Source organism: Lynx rufus, unplaced genomic scaffold (genome assembly GCF_022079265.1).
Source record: "Lynx rufus isolate CCGP_SWC_20201006 ecotype Redwood Valley unplaced genomic scaffold, mLynRuf1.p SCAF_8, whole genome shotgun sequence".
Taxonomy (NCBI): Eukaryota; Metazoa; Chordata; class Mammalia; order Carnivora; family Felidae; genus Lynx; species Lynx rufus.
The window spans coordinates 108339837-108366884 of NW_025814896.1; the positions used below are offsets into that span (position 1 = coordinate 108339837).

Consider the following 27048-nt stretch of genomic DNA (forward strand, 5'->3'; position numbering starts at 1 on the left):
CCTGGCCAAATATATTGCTCTGCCTAAGAGAATCTTCCCACATCCTTGAAGGTTTAGGAGAAGAACCCCAGTGATGACTAACCATGAATGTCCATCTCCGGGAGGGTATTGTGAGAGATGCACATAATTGCATTTAAAGAATATAAGGTAATGTGGTAGTTCCTACACACCTGACTGGAGTTACAGACTCAAAACTGATAGATGATAGATTGATTGATAAATATATAGGTGATAGATAGATAGATAGATAGATAGATCAAAATCCAGATTCGGTATATTTTAAAACTCCTGCAAAACAATAAAAATACAGTGAAAATGGGTGAAGTATATGAATATAAAACTCACAGGAATAATATACAAGTGGGGAACATACATATGAAAAGATCTCTAACTCATTAGTAGTCAGGGAAATGCAAATTAAAACAACGATGAGACATCATTCTTTTATCTAAAAAGCTGGCAAAAATCAGTAACATCGATAATATCCAATCTTGGGAAAAACTAGCAAAAACTCTCAAAGGAGTGTAAATTGGCACAGTTCTTTTTGGAAAGAAGTACCTTCTCATGTTTTAAACGTACAAACATTTGAGTCAGAAATCCACAGGTGCCCTTCCTAGAAAAACACTTGAAACTATGGGTAAAAGTGGTGTAAAACTTTTTTTTCAGCATTATTTTTCAGTTTTATAGGAAAAATTTCAATTAACACCTTTGTGCATTATTTTTGTAAGCATGTATTTCTATAGAAAAGAAGTGAATTTGCTGAGTCCAATGTATACACGTTTAAATTTTTTGTCAATAAACTGACATTCCACCAAAACGGTCTTACTAATGTGCTCTCTACCAACAGGGTTTGAGAATGCCTATTTCCCTGTTTTCTTGGCAACAACAGGTATTGTCAACTGTTACCAAACAGTGACTGAGAGGATAAAATCTGTTAAACAACTTGCCTTTCCCTAGTTATTAGAGAGGGTTTCAATTTTTATGTGGTTAAACTGGCTTATAGTCTCTTTTACAGCTCTTGAGTTTTAGACATTTTTCCTAATGCTATTTACTTTTTTACCTTTTGAAAAATTGTAGTAAACTACACATAAAATGTACTAGCTTCACCATTTTTACGTGTACAGTTCAGTAATGTTAAGTACATTCACACTGCTGTACCTCCAATCTCCAAAACTCATCATCTTGCAAAACAGAATTTCTGTACATATTAACCAACACTCCTCATTCACTTTTTCCCCAGCTCCTAGCAACCATCATTCTATTGTCTCTATGACTCTGGGTTCCTCGTATAAGTGGACTCATACAGTATTTGTCATTTTGTGACTGGCTTATTTCAATGCACTTTATTTGAAAAACTAGAAACGACTTAGTAAAAAATAGAATAGTTAAATAAACTATAATATATCCCTACCTTTTATACCATGAAATTATTTGCTTGTTTTATAAAACAGATGTAAATGCGCTGACCAGGCAAGAGGTAATGATGACTTGGAAAAAGATCACCATCTTGGATGCAGATGGTAAAAACTGGCCAGATTCTGGACACATTGTAAGTTAGTGCCAACAGTATTTACAAGTGGATTGGATAGGGATTTGGAAGAAAGATGACACTAGTGTTTCTGACCTGTGGAAAGGGAAGATTGGAGACAGATTGGAGATGTCTTCCCGAGATTGGGAAGATGACTGGAGGAACAGTTTGGGATATGCAGGAATCAAGAGTTGACTTTTGGTCATGTTAAATCTAAGATGTATAATTGACATCTAGAGTTGCATATGAAAATAGAAGAATCATTTAAGAGCATTTATTTTAATTCACTGTCTCATGCCTTGAGATTAGAGCAATATGTGTATATTTTTTTAAAGGATTCAGTAACTTCAATTGGCTGGATTTTAAATGTTTTTTTTTTAACATAAAAAAATGAGTACCATATGCAAATACAATCTTTTAGCTAAATTTGCATTTTAATATGGTGGCCTATTATACAATGCTACCACCTGTGTAAAATGAGTCAAACATGGCTCAATAGGACTTGGATATAATTTATAACGTAAAATAGAACTATCACATTTGGTGATTATCAAAACTGCAAGCTGAATAAAATGAGAAATTCCATCTGTTACTACCTACCTTTCACCCTTACATGAAGGGAATATAAAAGGGAAGAGTTATAGGAGTTTCTCCAAGTGGTTGCATAGAATGAAAGTTCCCATTTGGCAAGGACTGTGTGTTATTCATTTTTGTATCACCCACAGTGGCTTGTGGGGAGTAGGCGTCCAATTAACGTTAGTGGAGTTTAATCAAAGTCTATTGAGCTGTAAAGAAAAATGTCACACTCGTTATTCAATACATTTGCACAAGCATTTGTTATGGAATGTTAAAAAAACATAGCTTAACTTCTGGTAACTTCAATTATCTACAACACAGATAGTAACTGAGAAAACAAGTGAAAAAGGATTAACTACCATAAGAATACTTGTACTTTGCGATTTGAGAGAAGTTGGTTGTCACCTTCAGGCCAGAGAAGGGCTTAGAATTAATTCTAAGTAAATTAAAATTCATTGATTTAATAATAGCATATACATAATAGCATACACAGGAGGGCATCTAGTTTATCCTAGGAGCATATATAAGAAGACTTACTCTAAGTGCTGATACTCAGACTCAATCCTAAAGACTCCTAGTCCTGAAGCAAACAAACTCAGTGGAAGATGTCTTCAAAATCTAATCAGAGGACCAAGTCATCTCTACTCTTGAGCCCATCATCATCTGAAAATCGATTAACTTAATAATTCTATCAAGTATCTCTCTTAGAGCCTCATCCTCTCCTTTCATAAAAGCTCTTTCTTCTCAGCATAGAAATATGCTCATCTTCTTCATCTTTGTTATCTTTTGCTCCCATGACTCTTCTAACTATTGCCCGACTTCTCTTCTTTCCTTTACAGTCTTTTATAAAACATGCTCTGCTCCCTCAGCTCCCATTCATTCTTCTTGCTGCTTTACCAGTAATTAGTCTTGCCCAGGTTGCCAATGATGTCTTGCCTGCCAAATTCATTTAATATTTTACCTTGTCTTCCTTGACCATTTTTTCTCCTTCTGTGGCTTCTCAAGTCTTTCAGTGACTGTCCACTATATTATAAAAGTTCATGCTAACAGGATTTTGTGTGAGGACTTATCCAGTTTGAGAAACCAGTTTTTATTTCAGAAACAAATGCCTACAAGGAAGTAGATGAGGATATATCACAGGGAAAGCATATTTAATCAGATAATCAATTTACAAATATAATTTAAGAAGCACGTGACAGAATTAATGGCCTCACCAGAGCCTTTACTACCAAGCTAGGGTCATGGACAAGAGCAGACCAACATTCCTGATCTCTGTAGACAGGGAGCTCTCAAGGAAGAAAGGAAGAGCAGACTAGGTAATTTGAACTAACCTTCTCACTGAGGACAACTAAGAAAACTGGACCAATAAAATAAATTAACTTACAAAATTATGCAGTACTGGTAGGCCAAGACTAGACGAGAGTTAGAAAAAGTAAGCCCAGCTGCTCAAAGCTACATTTTTTCCAAAGGCACTTGCCTATGATGGAAAAGAAACTATGAAGTTCATTTGCATTTTGGTGTCCTCTTGAGGCCAAAGAGATAGGAATCAAAGCCTGGACACTGCCAAGGGATGGGACTCTGATCAATTAATTCCCACTTTCATTATGAAATTGAAATTTCAATTTATTTATTTCAATTCAAATTATGAAAAACATGCCCTCAGAATAGATGTGAACTAAAAATCAGTAAACCTCAGCAGGAATTTGTAATCTAGTCTCTAATCAGCAAGATGTCCAGGAATCTCAAGCTTTGAATCAAGGTTAAAGAGGTCCCAGAATGGTAGCACTCCCAAACACCTAGCTGAACCAGATGAAAGTCCTCTTTGGGAGAAGACACCATCATCCTAGGCATCAAAACATTTCCCTAAATATCTTTTAAATACAATGTGTAGCACAGACTTAAAGGTAACCAAGCATACAAGGAAATAAACATCTTAAGAAAAAAACAATATAAACAACAAGTAACAGAAATGATCCACAAATACAGTTTACTCTTGAACAACACTGTGGCTAGGGGCACCAACCCCTGTGCAGTCAAAAATCCATGTATAACTTCTGGCTCCTTAATAACTTTACCAATAGCCTACTGTTGATCGAAATCCTTACCAATAACATAAACAGTCAACACTAAAATAAGCTAAAACAATGTTATTTAAAAAATCATAAGGAAGTAAAGAACACATTTACAGTACTGTACTATATTGAAAAAAAATCTCCACGTAAGTGGGACCCACAAAATTCAAACCCACATTGTTCAAGGGTCAACTTTATATGATATATTGAAATTGCCAAATATACACTACTAAAAAAGCAGAACAACAAAAACCAAAACCATGTTTATTATGTTGAAATAAATAAAGGTCAAGATTGAAAACTTTGCTGAAACTAAAAACCATAAAAAATAACAAAGGCGAGAAGAAAAACAACTAAAAGTCTAGAACTGAAAAATACAATTTTTAAAATCAAGAACTCAGCAGATGGTTTGAATAATATATTGTATACAGAGAAATTTAGTCAACTGAAACACTAAAAGTCAACTGAAAGGTGAAAAGAAACTAGAATATAGCACAAAAAAATTCAGAAAAGAAAAAAGATATCTGGAGGATATGTTGAGCAACAAACATTTTGTTGCTGTTCCCAAAGAAAAAGAGAAAGAGGATGTGTCAGAGGCAATAGCTGAAGACTGATGAAAGACATGCATCCACAGACTGAAGAAGACAAAAATATTCCAAGTAGGATATATACAAGGAAATCCACAATTAGACACATCATATCACAAAGGCAGAAACAAAGACTAAAGGGAAATCTTAAAAGCAGTCAGAGTAAAAAGAGTTTCAAAGCATCAAAAGTTAGAATTATAGCTGGCTTCACAATAGCAATAATTGAATCCAGGAAACAATGGAATATCTTCAAAGTATGGGTGTGGAATTCCATATCCAGCAAAAATATCTTTCAAAAATCTGGGGTGCCTGGGTGGCTCAGTCAGTTAAGCATCTGACTTCAGCTCAGGTCATGATCTCACAGTTCATGGGTTCGAGCGCCGCATCAGGCTCTGTGCTCAGGCTCAGGGCCCGGAGCCTGCTTCAGATTCTGTGTCTCCCTCTCTCTCTGCCCCTCCCCTGCTCATGCTCTATCTCTTTCTCAAAAGTAAATAAATGCAAAAATATCTTTCAAAAATGAAGACAAAATATTAACATTTTCAAATTAGGAAAAAATACTAAGTCATCACCAGAAGACCCATGTTAAAGGAAATCCTAAAAAATATACTTCATGCAAAAAAAAAAAAAAAATAAGATCTGAGATGGAATCTGAAATGCAGCACAGGATAAAGGATGAATAAGGTGGTAAAAATAGTAGTTAAATATGAAAGAATATTAGCTGTATAAACTAAAAATAATGTCTTATGATTTTTAAATAAATTTTTAATAACAAGATTACCTGGAAACAATAGCATATTGGGAAGGTAATTAATGGAATTAATAAAATTCTTGGATTACCTTGGAGAAGGGTAAAAACCTTGATTAATTTAGGCTTTCACAAATTATTTTTGTTAATTTTATTTATCTATTTTGAGAAAGAGGGAATCTCAGGCAAGTTCTGCATTGTCAGCCCAGAGCAGAGGCCAACACGGGGCTCAATCTCATGACCCATGAGATCATGACCTGAGCCAAAATCTAGAGTTAGACACTTAACCTACTAAGACACCCAAGCACCCCTTGACTTTCACACATCATTAATGATTATTTTTTGGTAACTATAAGGTAACTTCTAATTTTGAAGGTAACCCTTAATAGAATAAAATAAAATGTGTAATTTTTTGAATAATAGATTTTTAAAAGATGGAATTATATAACTAAATTCAAAAGAAGACAAAAAGAGAGAGAGAGGGAGAGAGAAACAAAGAATGAGTATGACAAGTAAAAGACACATAATAAAATGGTAGATTTAAATCCAAACATTCAGTAATTTCAGTAAGTGGACAGACTCAGAACTAGAAAGCCCTCCTCATCTAGTCACAGTAACGGCTGGAACAGTCACAGGCCTCTCATGGACACCGATGGAGGCAAGCCACCTTGTAAATTTTGCAGCAGGGAGAAACAGAACAAAATGCATTCTTCCTTGGGGCAATTTGATCTCAAAGCAAAGCAGAGAGGAAGGGTGTCTGCATGCCCACTTCCTGTTCCCACGTTTACTAGGCAAATAATTAACTTTTCACAAAAGAAATGTATGAGGGGACAGAGAACTGTCAAGAATACTACAATGATTGATAAAGCTAGGGAAAAGTCCTCCCACCACCATAGAAATATTTATTGCTCTAGTCTAGGCCACTATAACATATTTGGTTGAGGAGAGGTTAGGGACAGAGGAAGGGAGGGTACATATAAGGTAAATCTTAAGAAAATTATAAAACCTCTACCAGGGTTAGGGAGGAGTAAGGAGAATGTCTCAGATTTTTCCAGCACTTGTTAGGACAAAAACAAAGAGCAACCAGAGCAGATAGGAATGATTAGGAGAGATTGAGAAGAAGAATTGGTTAATATAAAATTTCAGATGAAATATAATTCCTCCAAGGCTGTATGTCTGTCTTAACCTACATCCCTTGAAAAATATCATTAGCACAGAAGCGCTTTTAAAGAAGGTGCATTTTTCAGCTCAAATTGGAGAGCAGTTTCAATCAAAGGACTCAAACAGAGTTCGAAGAGATATCACCTCAATCCCTCCATCTTTAAAAATAACCCTAAACTAGACACCTCAAAAAGCTAAAAATGTACCCTATATTTAAAGACCTCCAGAGAAAGATTTTACATGCCATCTCGGTGATTAATTTTAGCACTTAACACAAATTCTTTTTTTCAACTGAATTATCATTCACAACTTGAACAGGAATTTCTTTTAAAAAGAAAACAAACCCAATTAATTTAACCTACATCTTAAATCTAATTATTTTTCCTCCAGGAAGATAAATATTATATGAGTTCTATAAGGCTGATGGTAAGATGCCCTGTGGAACTCTGAGGCAAACCTCCCCACAAGAAGACATAAAAGTAGAAAGTGGCACAAAAACGGAAAGAATCGCTCTTCAACCTTATTGCCTGACAGACCTGGTGTAGTCGCAGGATTTATAATGCTGAAGTGAATTGCTTGACTTCGTGGAAATCAATGAAAGTAAAATCCAATTTAAGCTTTTTATTAAAATAACATCAATTTTAAGATGTGACCTTCCTGTCAAAGTAAATCATCAAGACGTAGTAAGGATTGCTAGAGGTAGAACCAGAGAACCATCGTTCGAGCACATGAGTTATACCCTGAGGAGCAGAGTGTTGGCCCTTTCGGGCCTGTCACAAAAAAAAAAAGAAGTTGAGTCAAGTCCATATACTCCAGGCACACCATTCTTTCCATGTCAGTAGTCTCTAGAGATAGTGATTGATATTGCCAAGTCCATTATACAGTAATCACCAGAAGATTAATTATTAAAATTACTGCAATTCCTAAAATCGCTGAAATTCGGGAAGGAGCCATGGTATACACCGTCCTTTTCAAACACTGTGATACAGCTTGAAAACCGGCAATGCTATAAAGAACTTACACTTGTAACATGACATTGAACTAGCCCAGGCTGCTGGCTCCCTCTCCTGAACCCTACCCTAAAGAAGCGAAAGTAAAACAAAGCAAAAAACAACCAAGAAGGAATCAGATGTACTTTCAAAAACTAACATAAAACTCCTAAGATACCCCTGGAGACACTGAAAATGATTATGACTGTGAGTGGACTGGAAACGGTAGTCTCACCAGAAGGTTTATAAACCAGGGCCTGAGCTTCAGACTCCTCTCCCTGGATACTCATGAAAAGCCCACATAGCAAAGACCCCAGGCAATATAAGCTCGGAAGGAAAAATGGCATACGAAGAACATAAATGCTATAAAACAAAAGACAATGAACAATAGCAAACAGCAAACAGAGCTGAATTAACGGAAGGAGCAGATTAAGAGTTTAAAGTCGGCAGAAGATCAGGTATTGGTGACATGATGCAGAAATAAGAATCTTAAAGAACCAATGAAGAATCATGAAATGCAGTATAGATGGAGTGGAAAACTAATTTAGTGAGCTGGAAGACCAAGACTAAGAACCAGTCTAGAAGGATTCAGGGATGGATTAACAGAATATATGTGGGATATTATGAGTATATGTTAGAGATATGAAAATAAAGCATCACCCTCTGCTTAATAATATGATGGGAAAATAAACGGAAGGAAGCAAATATCTGAAGAATTAATGACTGATAGTTTCCCAGAATCAAAGATGAAAAGACTTCTGGTTAAGAAAGCATACAGAGTGCCAAGGGACAAACAGGAGAGAGAAAAGGAGAAGAAAATCCAAAATCCAGATTATCAGTGGAGGAAAACCAAAGGACTTCAAAGTCTATGGGAAAATTCTAAAAGCTTCTAGAAAGAAAGAGTAATTCAACTACAAAGAATAAAATTCAGATTATTCATTCTCTCAACAGCTACACTAGAGAAAATGGAAAAATACTTTTAAAGTATTTCAAGAAAAGAACATTAAACTTAATATTTTAAGTCCAGTAAGTCACATTTAAATAGAAGGCAGTAAGAATATCCTTTACATACAAAGCCTCAGACGGTTTTTTAAAAAAATTTTTTAACGTTTATTTATTTCTGAGACAGAGAGAGACAGACAGAGTATGAGTGGGAGAGGGACAGAGAGAGAGACACACACACAGAATCAAAAGCGGGCTGCAGGCTCTGAGCTGTCAGCACAGAGCCCGACGCGGGGCTCGAACTCACAAACCGTGAGATCATGACCTGAGCCGAAGTTAGTCGCTCAACCGACTGAGCCACCCAGGTGCCCCCCGCCTTTTTTTTAATTTTTTTTAATGTTTATTTCTGAGACAGAGAGAGATAGACAGAGCATGAGTGGGAGAGGGACAGAAAGAGAGGGAGGCAAAGCCTCAGAAGGTTTACCACACAAAGACCTGCTGTGAAAACATTCTTAGAAAGAATATTTTAACAGAAAGAAAAAATAAATAAAGCCAGATATAAAGGAAATCAGGGTGAGCAAATAATTTAATAAGGTTTATTTTGTCTAAAAAAGGAAGGGGGTATGTATATTATGTATATTAATACATAAAAATCCATAACTAAAACAGGATGATACTAAGTACCTTGCTTCAGAGAAGAGGGAAGTAGAGGTTGTAGTCAGAGAGAAGAAAGATTCCATTTTACAGATGAGGAAATGAGTCACAGAGAGGTTAAGAAACCTATACAAGGACACACAGCCGGTAAGAGGCAGTGCCAATCATTCCAAGTCAGGCCATCTGGGGTGCCTGGGTGGCTCAGTCAGTTGAGTGTCCGACTTCAACTCAGCTCACGATCTCACGACTCGTGAGTTTGAGCTCCATGTCAGGCTCTGTGCTGACAGCTCAGAGCCTGGATCCTGCTTCAGATTCTGTCTCCCTCCCTCTCTGCCTCTCCCCTGCTCATGCTCTGTCTCTCTCGCTCTCAAAAATAAATAAACGCTACAAAAGCATTTTTTTTAAGAAGTCAGACCATCTGATTCAGAGTACAGTCTTCAAGGGGGAAGACATAAGTATTGATAAAATCAAGAACTATGAAAGAAAAGATAAACATAAGAGAGGTCTTAGTAAGGTTTAAGTAACCATCAGATAATTAAAAATATAAAATGTAACTGTCTTATGTCCAGGGTAAGAATATTTGATTTATCCATTGGAAGGAAGGAGAAGAGAAATAAATTAACCATATAAAAGTATGATAAAGAAATAATTTTAATTAGATGGCCTCAGTAACTCTAAATATGACCATAACTAAAATAAATGTAAATGGTTAAAACTAACCAAGAGAAATAGAGTGTCAGATTGGCATAAAAATAAACAAAAAGTAATATGCAAAAACAAGTCATCTACAGAGATAAACTTAATACAGACAAGTTGAAAATGAAAAGGAAGAAAAAGATATAATAGGCAAGTATGACAAAAAGAAAGCCAGAGAAGAAATTTTCATGTCAGATAAAAGTAAATTCAAGGCCAAAAATGGCAGGGAAAAACATGAATATGATACATGGATTAAAAGATATAAGCCAGGGGCTCCTGGGTGACTCAGTTAATTTCTGCTCATGTCACGATCTCGTGGTTTGTGGGAAAGAGCCCCACACTAGCGCTGATAGTGTGAAGCCTGCTTGGGATTCTCTCTCTCCTTTTCTGCCTCCCCGCCACTCATGCTCTCTCTCTTTCTTGATAGATAGATAGACACATACATACATACATACATACATACATACATACATAAAAGCCAAAAATGTAAAATGATTATATCCCTTCATTTAGTGCTTATCATATTCCAAGCACTATTCTAAGACCTTTAGATGTATTAATTCAACTAATCCTCAACAACCCCACGGGATAAATATTATTATCATCCCCCATTTTGCAAAGAAGGGAGCTGAGGCACAGAGGGTTAAGACACAGAACATGCTAAGACTGTCTGATTCAGAGTTCACATTCTCAACCTCTATTTTCTGCTAATATTCTAGATTGTAAAGTAACAACTGACAGGTTTTAAAGGAGATAAATCAAGAATAAATGATAAATTTGGAAATTTTAACATACCCTATGGAAATTGATAGGTCAGGTAGATAACAAAGTAATAGAACATGGGTCAGCAAATCATGGCTTACAGGCTGGCCACCTATTTTTGCAAATAAAATTTTATAGGAACACAGCTATGCTATCTATTTGCATATCATATATGACTGTTTTTCCATTACAAAAGCAGAATTGAGTAGTTATGACAGAAATTGTATAGCGTGCAAAGCCTTAAATACTTACTTTCTGTCCTTTAGGAAAGTTTGCCAGCACTTGCTATAGAAGATTTAAACAAAATTAACCCACTCAACCATTGATATAAAAAGCATTATACCCAGAGAAGAGACTCTGCACATCTTCCAAACAGTGCATTGATTACCATAAAGCTCTAATTCTACCCTCCTTGCACAATAACACAGGTCTCCAAAATATAACCCTAATCACAATATTATAGAATAAACAAACATGAAGGCCAAATAAATAAGATGAAAATCACTGCCTTAAGAAAAGGCATTTGAATGTGACAGTGAAATGCACAGATCTTTGGGGCTAATTTAAATGAGTGTAGGGGCGCCTGGGTGGCGCAGTCGGTTAAGCGTCCGACTTCAGCCAGGTCACGATCTCGCGGTCCGTGAGTTCGAGCCCCGCGTCGGGCTCTGGGCTGATGGCTCAGAGCCTGGAGCCTGTTTCCGATTCTGTGTCTCCCTCTCTCTCTGCCCCTCCCCCGTTCATGCTCTGTCTCTCTCTGTCCCAAAAATAAATAAATGTTGAAAAAAAAAATTTAAAAAAAAAAAATAAATGAGTGTAGAGGTATGGACTAGTAAAACATCTCAATGCAACTGTGACTATTAGTCAACGAATTTTTAATAAGCATTTACTGTACAGTTACTTGAAGTATCTACTGCACATCTCTTGAAAGAGAAAGCCAGTAAGAGCCTGGGCATTGAGGTCAAGCAGCAAGAATTCTCTTCTCAGTTCTGCTCCTTAGCAGTCAGTGTATCTATGGAGAAGTCACTTAACCACTCTGGGCCTCGATTTCCTAATCTGTAAGATGAAGCTAATAATAACACCCACCTGATTACAGAGTTACTGGGAGTAATAACAAGATAATGTAAACGAAAGGGGACTAGCATAGTTCCCAACACACAGGAAGTTTTCTATGATACTATTGAATAATATCTACTGATAAGTGGGATACCACTCAATTGATAATTGGGAAACCACCATGACACCAGAAACAATGTGCTGTGAGATTACTTCCTTCTACGTTTTTTTTAATCTTTTTCCTGTTTTAGTCACTGAAGCAGCCATATTTTGAGAGACCAGTTTGCTGCTATCCACCATTTTCTCATTTAGTAAGAATATCCAAGCATAGAAGCAAAGAGGTTGTGGGAGAGGAGGCAGGGAAAGAGCCTGACATGTATAGTAAAGGGAGAATAGATTCAAAATGTAAGGAAATCCAAGTTTAAGAGGCTATCTTTTATTTAGTTCTGTGAATATCTCCTAATAATGACTGTCATAAATGATGGTCAAGGCAGAGATGTTTTTATGATCAATACCATAGAAAGCAAGATGTTTGTGGCAAGGTTCTCTCTGATAGGGAATCAATTTTAAGAACAGAAGTACAAAGAATATATTCTCTTAGCTCTAACCATGATGCTGTTGTTCAAAAAGCTCTAACTCATTCTGATCAGGGGTGAAGAGATATAGAAACAGGGTTATCAGACTTCACCACAATTTAGAGAATCCATTTCTTATTATACAGGCATCAAAAATAAAGGCAAAGCAAGAAAAACTGGCAAAGCTCACGACTCAAAGATCTGGTTTAAGAGCAGAACTTGGACACAGAATAGGTCATTAAAGACGCTTGGGGGAAAGTTCAACTTTACATACCTCTTGAAAAATACTTTAATTTGTATACTCAAAAAATAACCATAACCTTTGTAAGGAAGGAAGCCTAGAGTATGTCCATCATTTCAGATAAAATTTCTTCCAAGATTATGAATCTCTTTTGTAGGAAATTTCTAACTGCGAATATTATCCTTTATATAAATAGAACCAATTGATTCATGGCTGACATTGTGTATCATGGGTTTCATGTGATCTGAGACCCTTTATATAAAATGTGGGAACCTCATAAATGATCACTGGAAACCCTTAAGGCCTTCTTTTTTTCCAAAGCCATTTTTTTTCTCCTATGCCTGTAAGTCCTTGTAGGGCAGTATGCTTATTATCTCATCAAGGCTCAGCCATAAGGATCACAACTGGTCATTTTCATTCAGACTATTATTTAGACATACCCAAAATAAACTCTGAAAAATTAATAGTTTGAGTTGTATCATTGTCATAAGGTTTCACTGGTAGAATTAAAATTTTTTATTTAAATAAATTATAACATCAACTCCAGAGGAAAAATAACTAGAACAAGTTTATAGACACTCCATCTATTGATGTGCCTCTTCCTAGAGTATATTGAAAAAAAGATTTTTTTTGGTTTCTAAATATTTTTATTGAATGATGCCTAACCATACACAAAACATATAGCCTTGCTGATTTTCAAAATCAAAGCAGCAACACTAAGCAACTTGGAATTTGATTCATTTTTCCTTCTAACATTTATCTACTGAACTTGTTGAACAGTAAAAAAAAAAAAGAGAGAGAGAGAGAGAATAATGTCACTTCATAAAATATCATTTCTATAGGCAGTGCTAGTGTTAATGCAATCAAATAGCACAAACAGGAAAACACTTATAAAAAATTGTTTCCCGTGATGATTACTACTTTTTAAATTTGTTCCTCAGGTCGTATCTTATCACACTTCTGTTTACACTTAATCCAGGATGCACATAGGATGATTTACCTCTGCCAGATATTGAAGCTTGGATAAAATAAACAGTTTTCATTTGGTGCCATAAAACTTGAGACCAGAAACAAGGCCATCACGTAACTCAGGGAGGCAAACAGAACAGCGCAGTCCAAACAGAACGTTGTTTTTCTCCTCTCACTTCATAAAACCAAACTGGGCTAAAACCATGCAGCCATAAGGCATCGGGCAGCCTAGACCACATCTCTTGAAGGCCCTGACCTCTAGAGACTTCTGTTTCTCCTGCAAAACTATTTTACGAGCAAAATTTTATGATTATCGGTTGCCCTAAAGAGAACATGAGGACTCCCATATAGTGCTACAGTTTGGCTAATGGTGAAGCTATCTCCCTTTTCATGGATATTTTTACAAAAAAAAAAAAAAAAAAAAAAAAAAAAAAGGCGTTCTTCCTGGTTTTTAGTGTTTGCTCTATTCCTTATCCCCCAAGTACATTTAAAAGAGTACTCTTCTGGGGCGCCTGAATAGCTCAGTTGGTTAAGTGTCTCACTCTTTTTTTTAATTTCTTTAATGTTTATTTATTTTTGAGAGAGAGAGAGAAAGAGAGAGTGTGAGCAGGGGAGGGGCACAGAGAGAGGGAGACAGAATCTGAAGCAGGCTCCAGGATCCGAGCTGTCAGCACAGAGCCTGATGCGGGGCTCGAACTCACAGACTGTGAAATCATGACCTGAGCCGAAGTTGGACGCTTAAACGACTGAGCCCCAAGCATCTCACTCTTGATTTCAGCTCAGGTCATATACTCATGGTTCGTGAGATGGGGCCTTAGATCAGGCTCTGTGCTGATAGCACAGAGGTTGCTTGGGATTCTCTCTCTCTTCTCTCTCTGCCTTTCTCTCTCTCTCTGTCAAAATAAATAAACATTAAACATTACTTTTCTTTTAAAAAATAAGCCAAGATGTAGCTAGTGAAGAATTTTCCCCACTGTGATCCCTACAAGAACCTCTATGTTTATTTATTTATTTATTTTTAGAGATGGAGAAGGAGGGAGGCGCAGAGAGAGAGAGAAAGAGAGATGCATGAAGTCTGACGCAGGGCTCAATCCCATGACCCTGGCATCACGACCTGAGCCTAAAGCAAGAGTCAGATGCTTAACTGAGTCACCCAGGCACCCCAGTCTCTTCTGGAACTTCCCACCTTCTGATACACTACATAGCTTCTTTATTATGATAATGGTTTCTTTGCTTGCCTCCCTCACCCCCTAACTAGAATGTAAGTGCCACAGAGGTATTTTTAAAGACAAAGACACTTGTTTTGTTCATTGGTGTTTCCTTCCCATGTGCTTAGCTAAAATCATGCCTGGCACAGGGCTGACTGATGCTCAGGAAGATTTTTTTGTGCAATGAATGGATATTATTTTTTAAAAGTAGATATGCCATTCTACCACGCTTATGTTAATGACTAGAAATATAAAAACATAAATGTTAAACTGAGTAAGAATTATAGTATACCAGCCATGGTCTGTTTTTGATCATTTTATCCCAATATATTTTATGGGAAATATCATGAGCTTTTGTGATAGCTGTTACACATTTAGACAAATTGTTTTAGAGTTTTAGCCAGGTTTTCTGAAAATCATTTCATCCTGGGGATTTATTTGCATGTAGTTTGAGTTTGGTCTAGGATACCCTTTGTTTCAGTTCAGGATGCTTTTGTAAGCAGATAATTAAGGAGAGAGCCACTGTTAGGGAGACTGAACCATAATGGCATTTATTGTTTACTTAACAAGAAAAGTAGGTAGTCCAAGAGTTCAACAATGTTATTATGGATCCAGATTCTTTCCAACGTTCTGCTTCCCCATTATTAATTTGTTGGGTTTTTGTTCTTAATACTTGCCTCGTGGTGGCAAGATGGCTACCAAAGCATGGGGCATCATATCTGCATTCAAGACAGAAAAGGGGAAGAGGCTACACCATTGAGTTCTCTGGTATCTGTTTCTTTTATCAGGAAGGCAACAACTTTTCCAGAAGACCCAGCAGAATTTTACTGGCCAGAACTAGGTCACATGGCCATCCTCAGGGAATAAAAAGCTGGGAAAAGCAAATAGCTAGCAAAGAAGAACAGGATAGCCTTATAACGGTTCTCTATCCTAGGAGACTTTTAAACTCCTAGTGCCTCGGCCCCACTTCAAACCAATTAAATCAGGATCACCGAGCGGGGGGAGCAGGAATCTGTATACGCAGGTAGGGATGAGAGCCACATACTGGATCATTCAAGAGTCTAGGATGAGGCAGCTAGTCATCATAAGGGAAATCTGGGTTTTGTCAAAAAGAGAAGAAATAAAGAGGATGGGTTAGGAAAGGAAATAACAGTGCCAGCCACAACCTTTCAGTTACTATTAGTCCCATAACTCTACTTGAAAAGACTCATTCTGATGTTCTTTCTGACCTTCATTAGCAGACATTTATTAAGCTCCTCCTAAGTGATGGCCCCTGGAAACAAAATATGAATAAGTTCCATAATTTAGAGACTAGTGAAGGGGGCAACCATGTAAGGAAAAAAATAATCTATCAAAACCCAACATGCCAGGGGCTGGGGAAAGAAGGAAATGGGAAGTTGTTCAGTTTTGCAAGATGAAAAAGTTCTAGAGATCTGTTGCACAACAATGTGACTACAGTCAACACAGCTGAACCACACAGTTAAAAATGGTACATTTTATGCGAGGTGGTTTTTACCACAATTAAAAAAACAGAAACGCAGCAAAAAAACATTCTGGTAAATAAATCCAAATAGAGGGATAAAGCTCAAGAGCTAATGGGAGAAGAATGACTTTTTTTCATTCATCAACATCTTTGCAAGTGGGTAATGATCCAGCTACCTTTTTCAGCAACTATCTGTCTCTGCCCTGTGATTTCAGGCTTTGTGATCTGATCTGACACCTACCTTGCTTAGAAAGGGATCAACAGAGGTAAACGTCAGTCGCTGCCCTCTGGGACACCCAGAAACACCATAATGGGAAAGGAATCAGCAGGCCAGACAGCCAGAACATCAGACCATGGCATGTACAAGTTCCAAAAATCTTTAAAGGATTGAGCCTGCACCATTTTTCAGTCCTCTTTATAAATAGGCCAGTATCTCACTGATGATTCCATTCATATATTTGAAGATACTGAAGGCTTTTCTTAACCTTCCTTCATTTCAGCAAGCTAAACAATTTCAATTCCTTTTAACCTTTCATGTAAGATTTATTTTCCTTAGCTCCTTCTTTAATTTTTCTCCCTGAACTTCTCCACTTTCATATCCATGTCAAAATGAAATGATTATAATAGTCTAAAAACCACCATGCTAAGTCATAGTTAATAAATATAAAATTTGTGGTTAGCTTATAGTCCACTTTAGCAGTTAGGCTTATAACAGCTAGATTTGGATTAAACTTGTGCCTACTCTTTCTCCGTATTTTTTCCTTGAATTTGCTCCCATCAGATTTATCTTATTATTCAGACATTCTTTTCTCAAATATTTGAATATCACTGAGAGTACCTGGGTACAAGGCGAACCATAATTTTTGGGACACCTGGGTGGCTCAGTCAGTTAAGCATCCAACTCTTGGTTTCAGTTGGGGTCATGATCTCATGGTCGTGAGATCGAGCCCTGCATTGGGCTTTGTGCTGAGCATGGAGCCTGCTTGGGCTTCCCTCTCTTCCTCGCCCCACCCCCTATTCTCTCTCTTTCCCTCTCGCTCTCAAAATAAACAAATAAACTTTTTTAAAAAGGGATTTCTTGGGGCACCTGGGTGGCTCAGTCAGTTAAGCATCTACTTCGCCTCAGGTCATGATCTCACAGTTCATGGGTTCAAGCCCCACATCCGGCTCTGTGCTGACAGGTGGGGGGGGGAAGGCTAACCATAATTTAAAGAAGAGAGAAGAGCAAGAAATTTCTAAATCAAGTTATCACCTAATGCAGTTTTCAACAAAAGTTATGTGTAGGAATATTTTTAATTCTGTGTATGACCAGTCTGAAAGAGCAAATGTGCATCACATTGCTCCGGAATTATTTGGATTAATGATGGTTTTGAATTATTTGTTATAAGTGCTCTACCTTCTGAGGAAATCAAACCCTTTAGAAATGTCACTGCTATTCTTAGTCCACAGACAAAGAGCCTCTAAGTTTGTAACAGCATTTCCCCCCCTCCTCCAACACACACGCTCTTTCACAACTTTAGAAACTCATCATTTAAAAGAAGCCAAACTCACTACCACAGTGAGGAGAATGCTGCCAACTTAGAGAGCATGTGTGTTCAGCCTGAAGTCTGGGAAATCCACACTAGCATCTAACATCCAATGCAGACAACCAATATAACATCCAGTACAAACTATGTACAAGGTCCAGATAACAGCTTTACACAAGTCTGATTAATGTGATTAATCTATGTGCTAGTGCAAAGCTAGTACTATTTGAAATTTTATAGAAAAACTAGCAGAAAGTGAAAATCCAAAAATATAAAATTGAGAATGTTAGGCTCAACCCCTGATCATAATCCCCCTTAGTTAACCTGCCCTGGGTTGCCCCAAGATTTCAATGTCTACCCCTGCTTAACTATTAGACACTTGGTTTATATCAAATTTATTGTTCCAGGTGAGGGACAAATTCAGCTGCACCCAGCTGTCAACGGCATTTTCATTATTTGCCATTGGCCTGCAGCACCCCTCTCTGCACATTCCTTGTTAATAGACCCACACACTTAGGTTTCTCTTGGCAGCTCTGCTCTGAGTTTCTGATTCTGCTGAATTTTCTGACCAAAGTCAACCAGAGTCCATGTAAAGGGTATCACAACACCCTGACACTTTGAATCCTAAAATACCTCAGGCAAAAAGCTATGTTTTGTCTATTTGTTTTACTGAAATTTGGGGTCACTGAAGACAGTTCATGGCAGCACCAGAAACAAATTTCAACTGAGTATTGAATATCCTTAGAAGTCCTTCAGGTACCATACTATAGGCCATCTCTCATTGGTTGTTTAACCCCACCGGCCTCAGTTTCCCACACTGTTGCCCCATAAATCCCCTTTCCTTATCAGGTCTTTCCCCCCTCAGGACATTCCCTATCTTCTGTTGACTTTTATGCAGAACAGTTTGATAATTTCTATATTTCTCCGCTTGGTGACTTGAAGCCTTGCTGAATTCCATCAAGGATATTTCTTAAAGATGATTTGGTACCTAAGATGAATTCTGAGGCCAGCTTTTAATATTTTTCCCAACTTGGCTACATTTAGATCTTTTGAACTTTGTGAGGCAGATAATCTGTATCGTTTAAGTTGACCAAAGTGACAGGGCAATAAAACAACGTGTCTTGATTAAAGATGTGAGTATTACCTGCCTATAGTCTAGGCGCTCAGCTAGTACCAAATAATTTCCGGCATCATGTCCTACTCTGAAGGTATTTCATGGAGGAACCAAATGATAGCCTAACCTTATATTGCAGGTTGCATGCTTTTATCTTGTATCTATACTGTTTTTCTGTTTAGCCAAGTAATTCATATTATAAAAAATTATAACATTAAATATAAGTAGTATATTCTTAATTATTAAATTTCAAACTTTTTTTTTTTATTTTAGAGAAAGAGAGTGCATGAGAGGGGGAGAGGGGCAGAGGGAGAGAGAAGTAATCGTAAGCAGGCTCCAAACTCAGCATGGAGCCCAACGTGGGGCCCAATACCACAACCCTGGGATCGTGACCTGAGCCTGTATCAAAAGTCAGATAGATGCTCAACGGACTAAGCCACCCAGGCACCCCATAATCAAACGTTTTGAAAGAAAATTGTTGAAAGGCAAGCCTGATTATATTTTTCTGATATGTATCAGAAATAAATTTTCAAGGGTGCTAAAATCTATTTTTCAAAATAGCACAAAATGTTCATGGGCAGTGAAAAATTATTGCCCCTCAACAACAACAACAACAACAACAACAAAAATACAGAGTTGAAAACATAATAAGCTTGCTGGCTCCACAGTCCATTCTCAATGATCATGCCAACAATAGAAGGAAAGTTGACTGAATTAGGCCAACATTCTAATAAAATCTTCAGATTCTATTCTGCCAAATACCATTCACATTAAAACAAGGTACTCTGTCTGTATTTCTGAAGAGATAGAATCTGTACCTTGGTTGTTTTTGTTTATTTGTAGATCACATTTGCTTGAGTTTTAAGGTGATTCTGTTTAAATTGCACTGATAAAACAGGCAAAATAAAGGACCATCTACTAGAAAGGAGGGCGTCTTACCAGAAAATGAGAGAAATTTCAAAATATGGGAGTCCTAGCTGGTTTGGGATATTTGAGGGGCTTTCCTCATACTAAGAAATAGGATGAGGGGCGCCTGGGTGGCGCAGTCGGTTAAGCGTCCGACTTCAGCCAGGTCACGATCTCGCGGTCCGTGAGTTCGAGCCCCGCGTCGGGCTCTGGGCTGATGGCTCAGAGCCTGGAGCCTGTTTCCGGTTCTGTGTCTCCCTCTCTCTCTGCCCCTCCCCTGTTCATGCTCTGTCTCTCTCTGTCCCAAAAATAAATAAACGTTGAAAAAAAAAAAAATTAAAAAAAAAAAAAAAAGAAATAGGATGACTGTTAATAACAAGCCTCTAATGGAAAAGAATTCATAGTAAATATACACATAAATACAGTACAAGAAAAGGAATATTAAAACAACAGTCTGAGTGAGGTGAACATAACTGCAAGAAAATGGCTTTATTTTATTTAGGCAGTATAGTTGATCCAAGTAAATTAAAGAAAATTGTATATTCAGTCATTTGTTCAGTCAGCAAATGTATCAAAGAAATAACTTCCATACCCCCTTCCAGATGGGATGTTATAAAGGTCTATCAGATGTGAATACAGTTTTATGAGCTCAAAATATATTTAAACAAATAAAATCACATCAAAACCCCTAGTGTTTTGAAATATGCGTTAAATGCATGTAACATTTTTCCAAAAAAGCACTGGATACCTAGACTCTATTTGTACATCAAAATAATAATGAAATAATAAGTTCATGCATAACTAAAGCAAGATAATACACATAAAGGAATTTTCCCTCTAGATCACAACACGGAGATTACACTTTTTGAATTTTGATGTTACATTAAAACTACAGTGACATAAACACTAATGAATAAATAATGCTCCACAGGCAGTATTGATATACACAAGGCATTAATGTTCTGCTAAATTTTCTCTTTTCTGACTATGTATCTCAAGGAACCACCACTCCAGGTGGTTACCGTGTGCACGTAAGTGACTACTATACGGCCCATAGCTTGTTCTCAAACTGCATTTGCAGTTGCCGCCGTAAAAATATGTTGTTTCCTTCTTTCACAATCCGCACTGACTTGGTTGGAATGTGTGTGTCCAACAGACTTTGTGCCTGTATCTGAGGTTTTACCACAATGCCACAACTCCATTGACTTCTAAAAAAATCGTAAGATCCTAAAGTTACTACGCTGGGTTGTGTGAGCAAAATCCACTGTATCTCCACCGTATGCACAAACCTTGGGCAGGGAGCTTCAGAAGACAGAGAATGTCCTGATTTGGCAAAGATGCTCAGAGGGAGACGAGAAACCACAAACATAACAAATGTTCACTGGACTTCAGAATAAGTTCACTTATTCAACTTCATTTACTTACTAAGTGCCTACCATGTGCCAGGCTCAGCTGCTTTCTTTTGCTCACCATATATCACATTTTATTGTCATTCTTTGTATGTCTCTCTCAGCAATCCAGCACCATCACCATTACCACCCGTTAAACCGAACGTTTCTCACAGGCTGGAACCTTGTCGTATTAACAGACATACTGACATGGAATCAATAAATATTTATGAATGAATAAATAATAAAGGTATAAAATATTATGTAAATGGAAGCATGCTAGAAAGGCAGGAGAGAGCATTCTGGAAGAAGTGGCATTCTGCCTCAGCCTTAAAGAAAATAAATGGAAGAGAGAATTCTAGACAAAGGGAGCAGTGGAAGCAAAAGCCTGGGAGGAGGGAAAGAGTGGGTGTTTCAAAGAAGTTGGCAATCGAATCCATTTGGGATACAGCAAAGGTTCCTGTTCTCCTTAGGAGAGGGGCCTGGCTCAACACCAACCCCACTCAACTGTACCAGAATACAGGGGTGGGGGGCAAATATGACATCGAAAAGACCCCTAAGGTCATTCTGACAAGTATTCCTTGTTAAGTGATATTATTTATAAATTGTGTGGGGAGGGATAGAGAGAACGGGGTCCCTCTATCCCCTCAGTGCCCTCCATTGGCCTTAGTCCTCCACCCTGATCCCCATATCGCACTCACAAAGGCCCCTGCTGGTGTGGTGGTTATTGCAATCCCTGCCAGCTGAGGAGGACGTCTCTAGTGAGTGGGTTTCCAACTAGTTATATTCCATCCAATTCAGCACACATTGATGGAGAGCCTACCATAGGCAAGCCAGTGTGCTCTTTATGGATGCCTAGATCAATGAGATCATCCCATCCTCAAGGATCTCACAACCTAAAGCATTTGCATTTTAATATCTAAGTACATGCATCAAACGCTTTTAAGAATGAAAGGAAATGCCAATTGCACCAAAACATGGAGATCTTGAAGCAAATAATCAAGCCCTAAATTCCTTAAACACTCCCACTTAAAAGTATATCTGTTGTAAAATTGTTTCTGCCAACCACCAGCTTCCTACCCGTTGAATATGCGATATTGAAACTGCAAAGCTCAGCTGGATATGCAAAGCATCTATAGGGATCAGTGGTTCTTTTCCAGTAGAGACATTTTTTTAATGAGAAGCAGAAATGATGGAGGAAAGAGTATTTGAGTCACACAGAGAGAATTCCAGGCAACTCTCCTCTCAGGGAACCAATTATTTTCTCCCTAAAGAGGCAAAACTCCACCTATCTCCTCTCATCTCCAATACTGTATGATGAAAGGCATTCCCAGAAGCGCTGTGCTACAGCAAGGCCCAAAGATGAGCAAATGCACTTGACTCCCCGACCCAACTGAAACAAGAGTAGCTCCAGACTGATAGTGCTGACCAAAGGTTCTGGGTGGGGGAAAGACCACAGAAGAAGAGAAAAGAGGATATAAGGGGAAGATTGGCTCTGCAGGACTGAGCCTCAGCTCAGCAGTGGTTTGGCAGGAGAGCATGTTGCTAGCCAGCCCTACACTGGAGAAGTCATTTCTTCATCCTCCATGGGCAGTGTTACCATAACATTAGCCCTACCACCTGTCTACCTTGATCTCCATCAACTTCCCAACTCATGTAATTATGCTCTAATAGCACCTAACTGCTGATGGGGCCTTCCTGTCTGCCCCACCCCGCCCCACACACACACACACTCAAACACTCACTCACATCTGCATCTGAGTCTGGCAGAGAGTGGGTATCCAGTATTTGTTGAACTATATGTCTGGGTGCTTACTATCTTGGGTACAGAATGTAGGAAGTACTAAGGAGGTTTCCTGGGTGTCCCCAGACATACTAGAGTACCAGGAATCACAAAGCATAAAGCTAAGTCAACTGCCAAAAGAATGAAAACATAAATATGGAGGCAAAAAAAAGAATGAAGGAAACTAAAGAATGTGCCAACATGAAAGGTTCTGAAAAGAAGTTTTAGGACTGAAACTTTGATACAGTCATGTTACATGATTCCATAAGAATTTTCATAATACTGTCCAAGTAGACCATGAGCTGGGGTGAGGTGGGGAGGAAGAGAGGTAGTATCTGCCATTCACCTAGGTATCCCATTGAACCACATAAGAGGCACTTGCCAGAAAGATAGCCAGCCATTCATTTAATAGTTTCTATATACTGTCTCTTCATATAACTACATGTCGACTTCTATACAACAACAGAGCTTATGTAATGCTGTCCACTTTGTCATATGGATTCTATTCCTCCCAAGTAATATTTTCATTGCCAATTCAAAATTCAAAATTGGCCACCTGGGTGGCTTAGTTGGTTAAGCATCCCACTCTTGACTTGGGCTCAGGTCATGATCTTGCGGTTTGTGAGATTGAGCCCCAAATAGGGCTCTTTGCTGCCAGGGCAGAATCTACCTGGGATTCTTTCTCCCATTCTCTCTCTCTCTCTCTCTGCCCCTCCCCTGCTCTTTCTATCAAAATAAATAAACATTAAAAAGAAAGAAAGAAAATTCAAAATTAGAATAGTCCCTTCAAATACTGTTAAGACAGCCAATTAAACCAGGTGGCCCAAACTAGACAGTGCATTCATTACCTTCATGGTGAATGAACTTAGAAGTGCAAGAAATGTGAACACAAAAGCATTCCACTGGAGAGTGACAATTTCTGCTCTTGGTCCTGAGGATTCCCAACTTTGGCCCAATTCTTGGTGAAGACAGAATAGGGCTCCTTATGTCAGGAGAGTAATGGCGAGTGATAAAGAAGAGGGGAGGAGAAATTTGGAAGAAATAGAAGCTCGTTATACTGGCTATCAAGACAAACCTCAGCTATATGCCACTTGTCCCTTGGCCTGTTTAGGGATCAACTTCCTCAATCTCAAAAATAAGACAAATGGATTAGATGCTATATACCGTTTATATAGATTCCAATTACAGATCCCAACTGTATGCCTTCCATGTGTGACTCCAAATAGTTCCAAATACCTAATCAGGGAAATTGCGAGCAGTTAACCAAGGAGCCCCACAGCCACCCCTCCGAGCTGACCCGCTCCCCCGCCCCCCCCCACCGGCCCCCACCGTCACTCCGGGTCTCCCTGACAACCCTAGCCTCTGACTCCACCCTGCCCCGCGGCCCCAGTGCCCGCCTCCGGGAGAGCCGGGACTCGCCGCGCGCGCCCCAGGCCACGTGACCCCGAGCGGCGGGGCCGCGCCCGAGCCGCCATGGCGGCTGTTCCTACAGATTCCGGTTCGCGGCCTGCAGCGGGCGCCCGGTTTTTCTGCACCGCGGGCCGCGGCCTGGAGCCCTTCCTGATGCGGGAGGTGCGGGCTCGGCTGGCGGCCACGCAGGTGAGTCGGCCTCGCTGCGCGCCCGGGCGGGAAGGAGGGCGGCCCTGCCCCCGTCCGCGCCGGGTCTCCCTCCCCGCCAGGGTCCGTGTAGACTCTGGAAAGCAAGAGCCTCGAGCCCCCCAGCTCTCAAGCCCCCCAGCTCTCAAGCCCCAGGCCTCGGAGTTCTGACACGTCCTTTAATTACTGCAGGAAAGAATCGCCAGTCGTTCTCCCTTCCACATTACCGCGTATCTCTCATGCCTGTATTTTTTTTTAAGGCGGGAAGGAGTTTGAGGCAAGGTATTTCCTAGATTCTTTACAAGAAGGTACTGGATAGTGCCAATAGTTAGACCCATCACAGAAGCCTTTCTCCAGCCTTTAAATACAAGTACAGCCTTCAAGTTGTTACTGGACTTGTCAGTTTCCTGACAGTGATGGTATTTACCCCATGGGATTGATACAAGGTGCGTAAAGTACACCTTAAACACCGAGTAAATAGTAGCTAGAAAAATAATAGTCTTGGAGGCTTCGTAGTCCAGCTTCTGGAGGGAAGTAACAATTGCTGGTGTTAATTTCAATGACATGAACAAGGTTTTAAACTTGAGTTTAGGTTCTAGAACATGCTGAGCTGGCTTCTTGAAAGCAGAGGGAAAAGATGTAATAGAAACAGACTCCACTGACTTGATGGGCTGTATATGACAGTGTGAATCATGTGTTTTTGGAAAAGGAAAGCTTACTAAATGAAATTGACCACGTCAGTCTTGCAGCCCCTATAGTGTTGGAAGCCACAAAAGGATTTTCTGCAATGAGGGAGTTGGGGGCATGCGGGATAGAGGGGGGGGGGGGGGTGTCACGAAAAATGACATCAGCTTTATTAGATTACCAGCCACTTGTGGTTTTGGTCGCAGAATTTAATAGAGCGCTGAATACGGCTAATCTAAAAAAGCAACAATGTAAGAATTGCCCACATTGATTAAGCATGTTCTTAGGTCCTCAATCTGTACTCACCTGCTTAATTTTCACAACACTGTGAGGTAGGCTCTACATGTAACAGAAAAGGAAAATAAAGCACAGGTTAAGTCCAAGAAATTATTCAAGTCATGTAAAATGGCAGACCTGGGATTCAAACCCAAGCTGTGAAATCAGGCATGAGTATATAATCATGTTTAACCCAGGCAGGCCAGTACCCAGGTCCAGTTCCTTCCATTACATCATGCTGCACTGGTTTTTTGTTTTTGTTTTTTAATATTAACTTAGAGCTCTTAGTATGAAAAATAGAAGCCTTCACCCAACTGCAATATGTCGAATTACCAAAATTATCTTCTCTGCTTGTCCTCCATCTTCTCTAAAGACAAAATGAGATGTGAGGGGAGGGGGTCTCCTCACAGCAAAAAAGTTCGATTAATTATAGGGACAAACTTCTTGGCAATGAGAGGAATCAACCACAAGATCTGGGGATTTCCATATTTTGATTGTGCCTGTTTTAAGGACAGATATGCTTGGAAATGGGATCTGAACAAATAACTTCTGAAATGTCATCTCTAGTTCGCTAACTCTTAAAGTTAAAGCAATCCCGAAAGAACAATGATAGCATCTAACATTTATAAAGCACTTAAAACGTGTCCGACACTTTTATGTACATGATATGATTTAATCCACAGAAGAATCCTATGGGAGACGTCATTTCCCCCCTCTGTTTTACAAAGAAATAAAGAGAAAACTGATGCTCTGTGGTGGAGCTGGGACTTGTATCTGGATCTTTATTGCTTTGAAGCCCAGGTGCTTTACTAGTACACTAAATTATAGTGGGAACTTCCCCGAAGCTTGTAAGTTATTTCTGTGACAGCGTGGAAAAGAGTATATGTAGATCTCAGAGGCAAAAAATGTGTGTTCAAATTTTAATCTTCCTTTCATAGATTTTTGAATTTGGGGTGAATACTCGAATTTCTGAGCCTCACTTTCCTTGGATAGAAAATGGAGAAGATTATACCTACTTTAAAGGATTAAAGCAAACCTTGAGATAAAAATTGATAGCACGTGTAGCACAATGTCTTGCAATTAGTAGGTGATCAATGAATGTTCCCAAAGAATGAGTTGCACAGGAATACTTGAAACCATTCGTGCAGTAATAAGAGTGTTAGAAACTTTGATTTGCTTCAAGAAAATTAATATTGTGAAGTCCGCATTTATAAAATGAATTTAGAAAGTGTTTCCTTTTACAGATTAGTCACGCCTTTCTAATCGGTGTTTTAGTGGGTAAGAATCACGCACGGGGAGCTTGTTGAAAATGTGTGTCCCTAGTTGCCACCCCCCAAAACTTTTCTTTTGGGAGGAATGTACATAGCTCAATCGTTTGCATTTTAACTTGCAAACTCTCCCTCCTTGGAGGACTGATGCAGTTGCTTCCTCCAACATGCAGCTCGCAATAGAAAGTGTCCTGTGTATTCTGTTAAGCTTTTTATCACGGAGAATTTCAAACATACACGAAGTAGAATAGTGTGGTGAATCTCAC

At 38.7% G+C, this 27048-nt stretch overlaps 1 protein-coding gene across 3 annotated transcripts in view; it reads left to right on the forward strand.

Annotated features, from left to right (window-relative positions):
• The first annotated feature begins 24431 nt into the window (after nucleotides 1–24431).
• Nucleotides 24432–27048, forward strand: part of THUMPD2 (THUMP domain containing 2) — a 35843-nt gene continuing 33226 nt past the window's right edge. For all 3 annotated transcript variants that reach the window (XM_047068953.1, XM_047068954.1, XM_047068955.1), the window contains exon 1: nucleotides 24432–24557. In XM_047068953.1, the coding sequence (XP_046924909.1) occupies nucleotides 24432–24557 (126 nt within the window). The remainder of the gene's footprint in view (nucleotides 24558–27048) is intronic.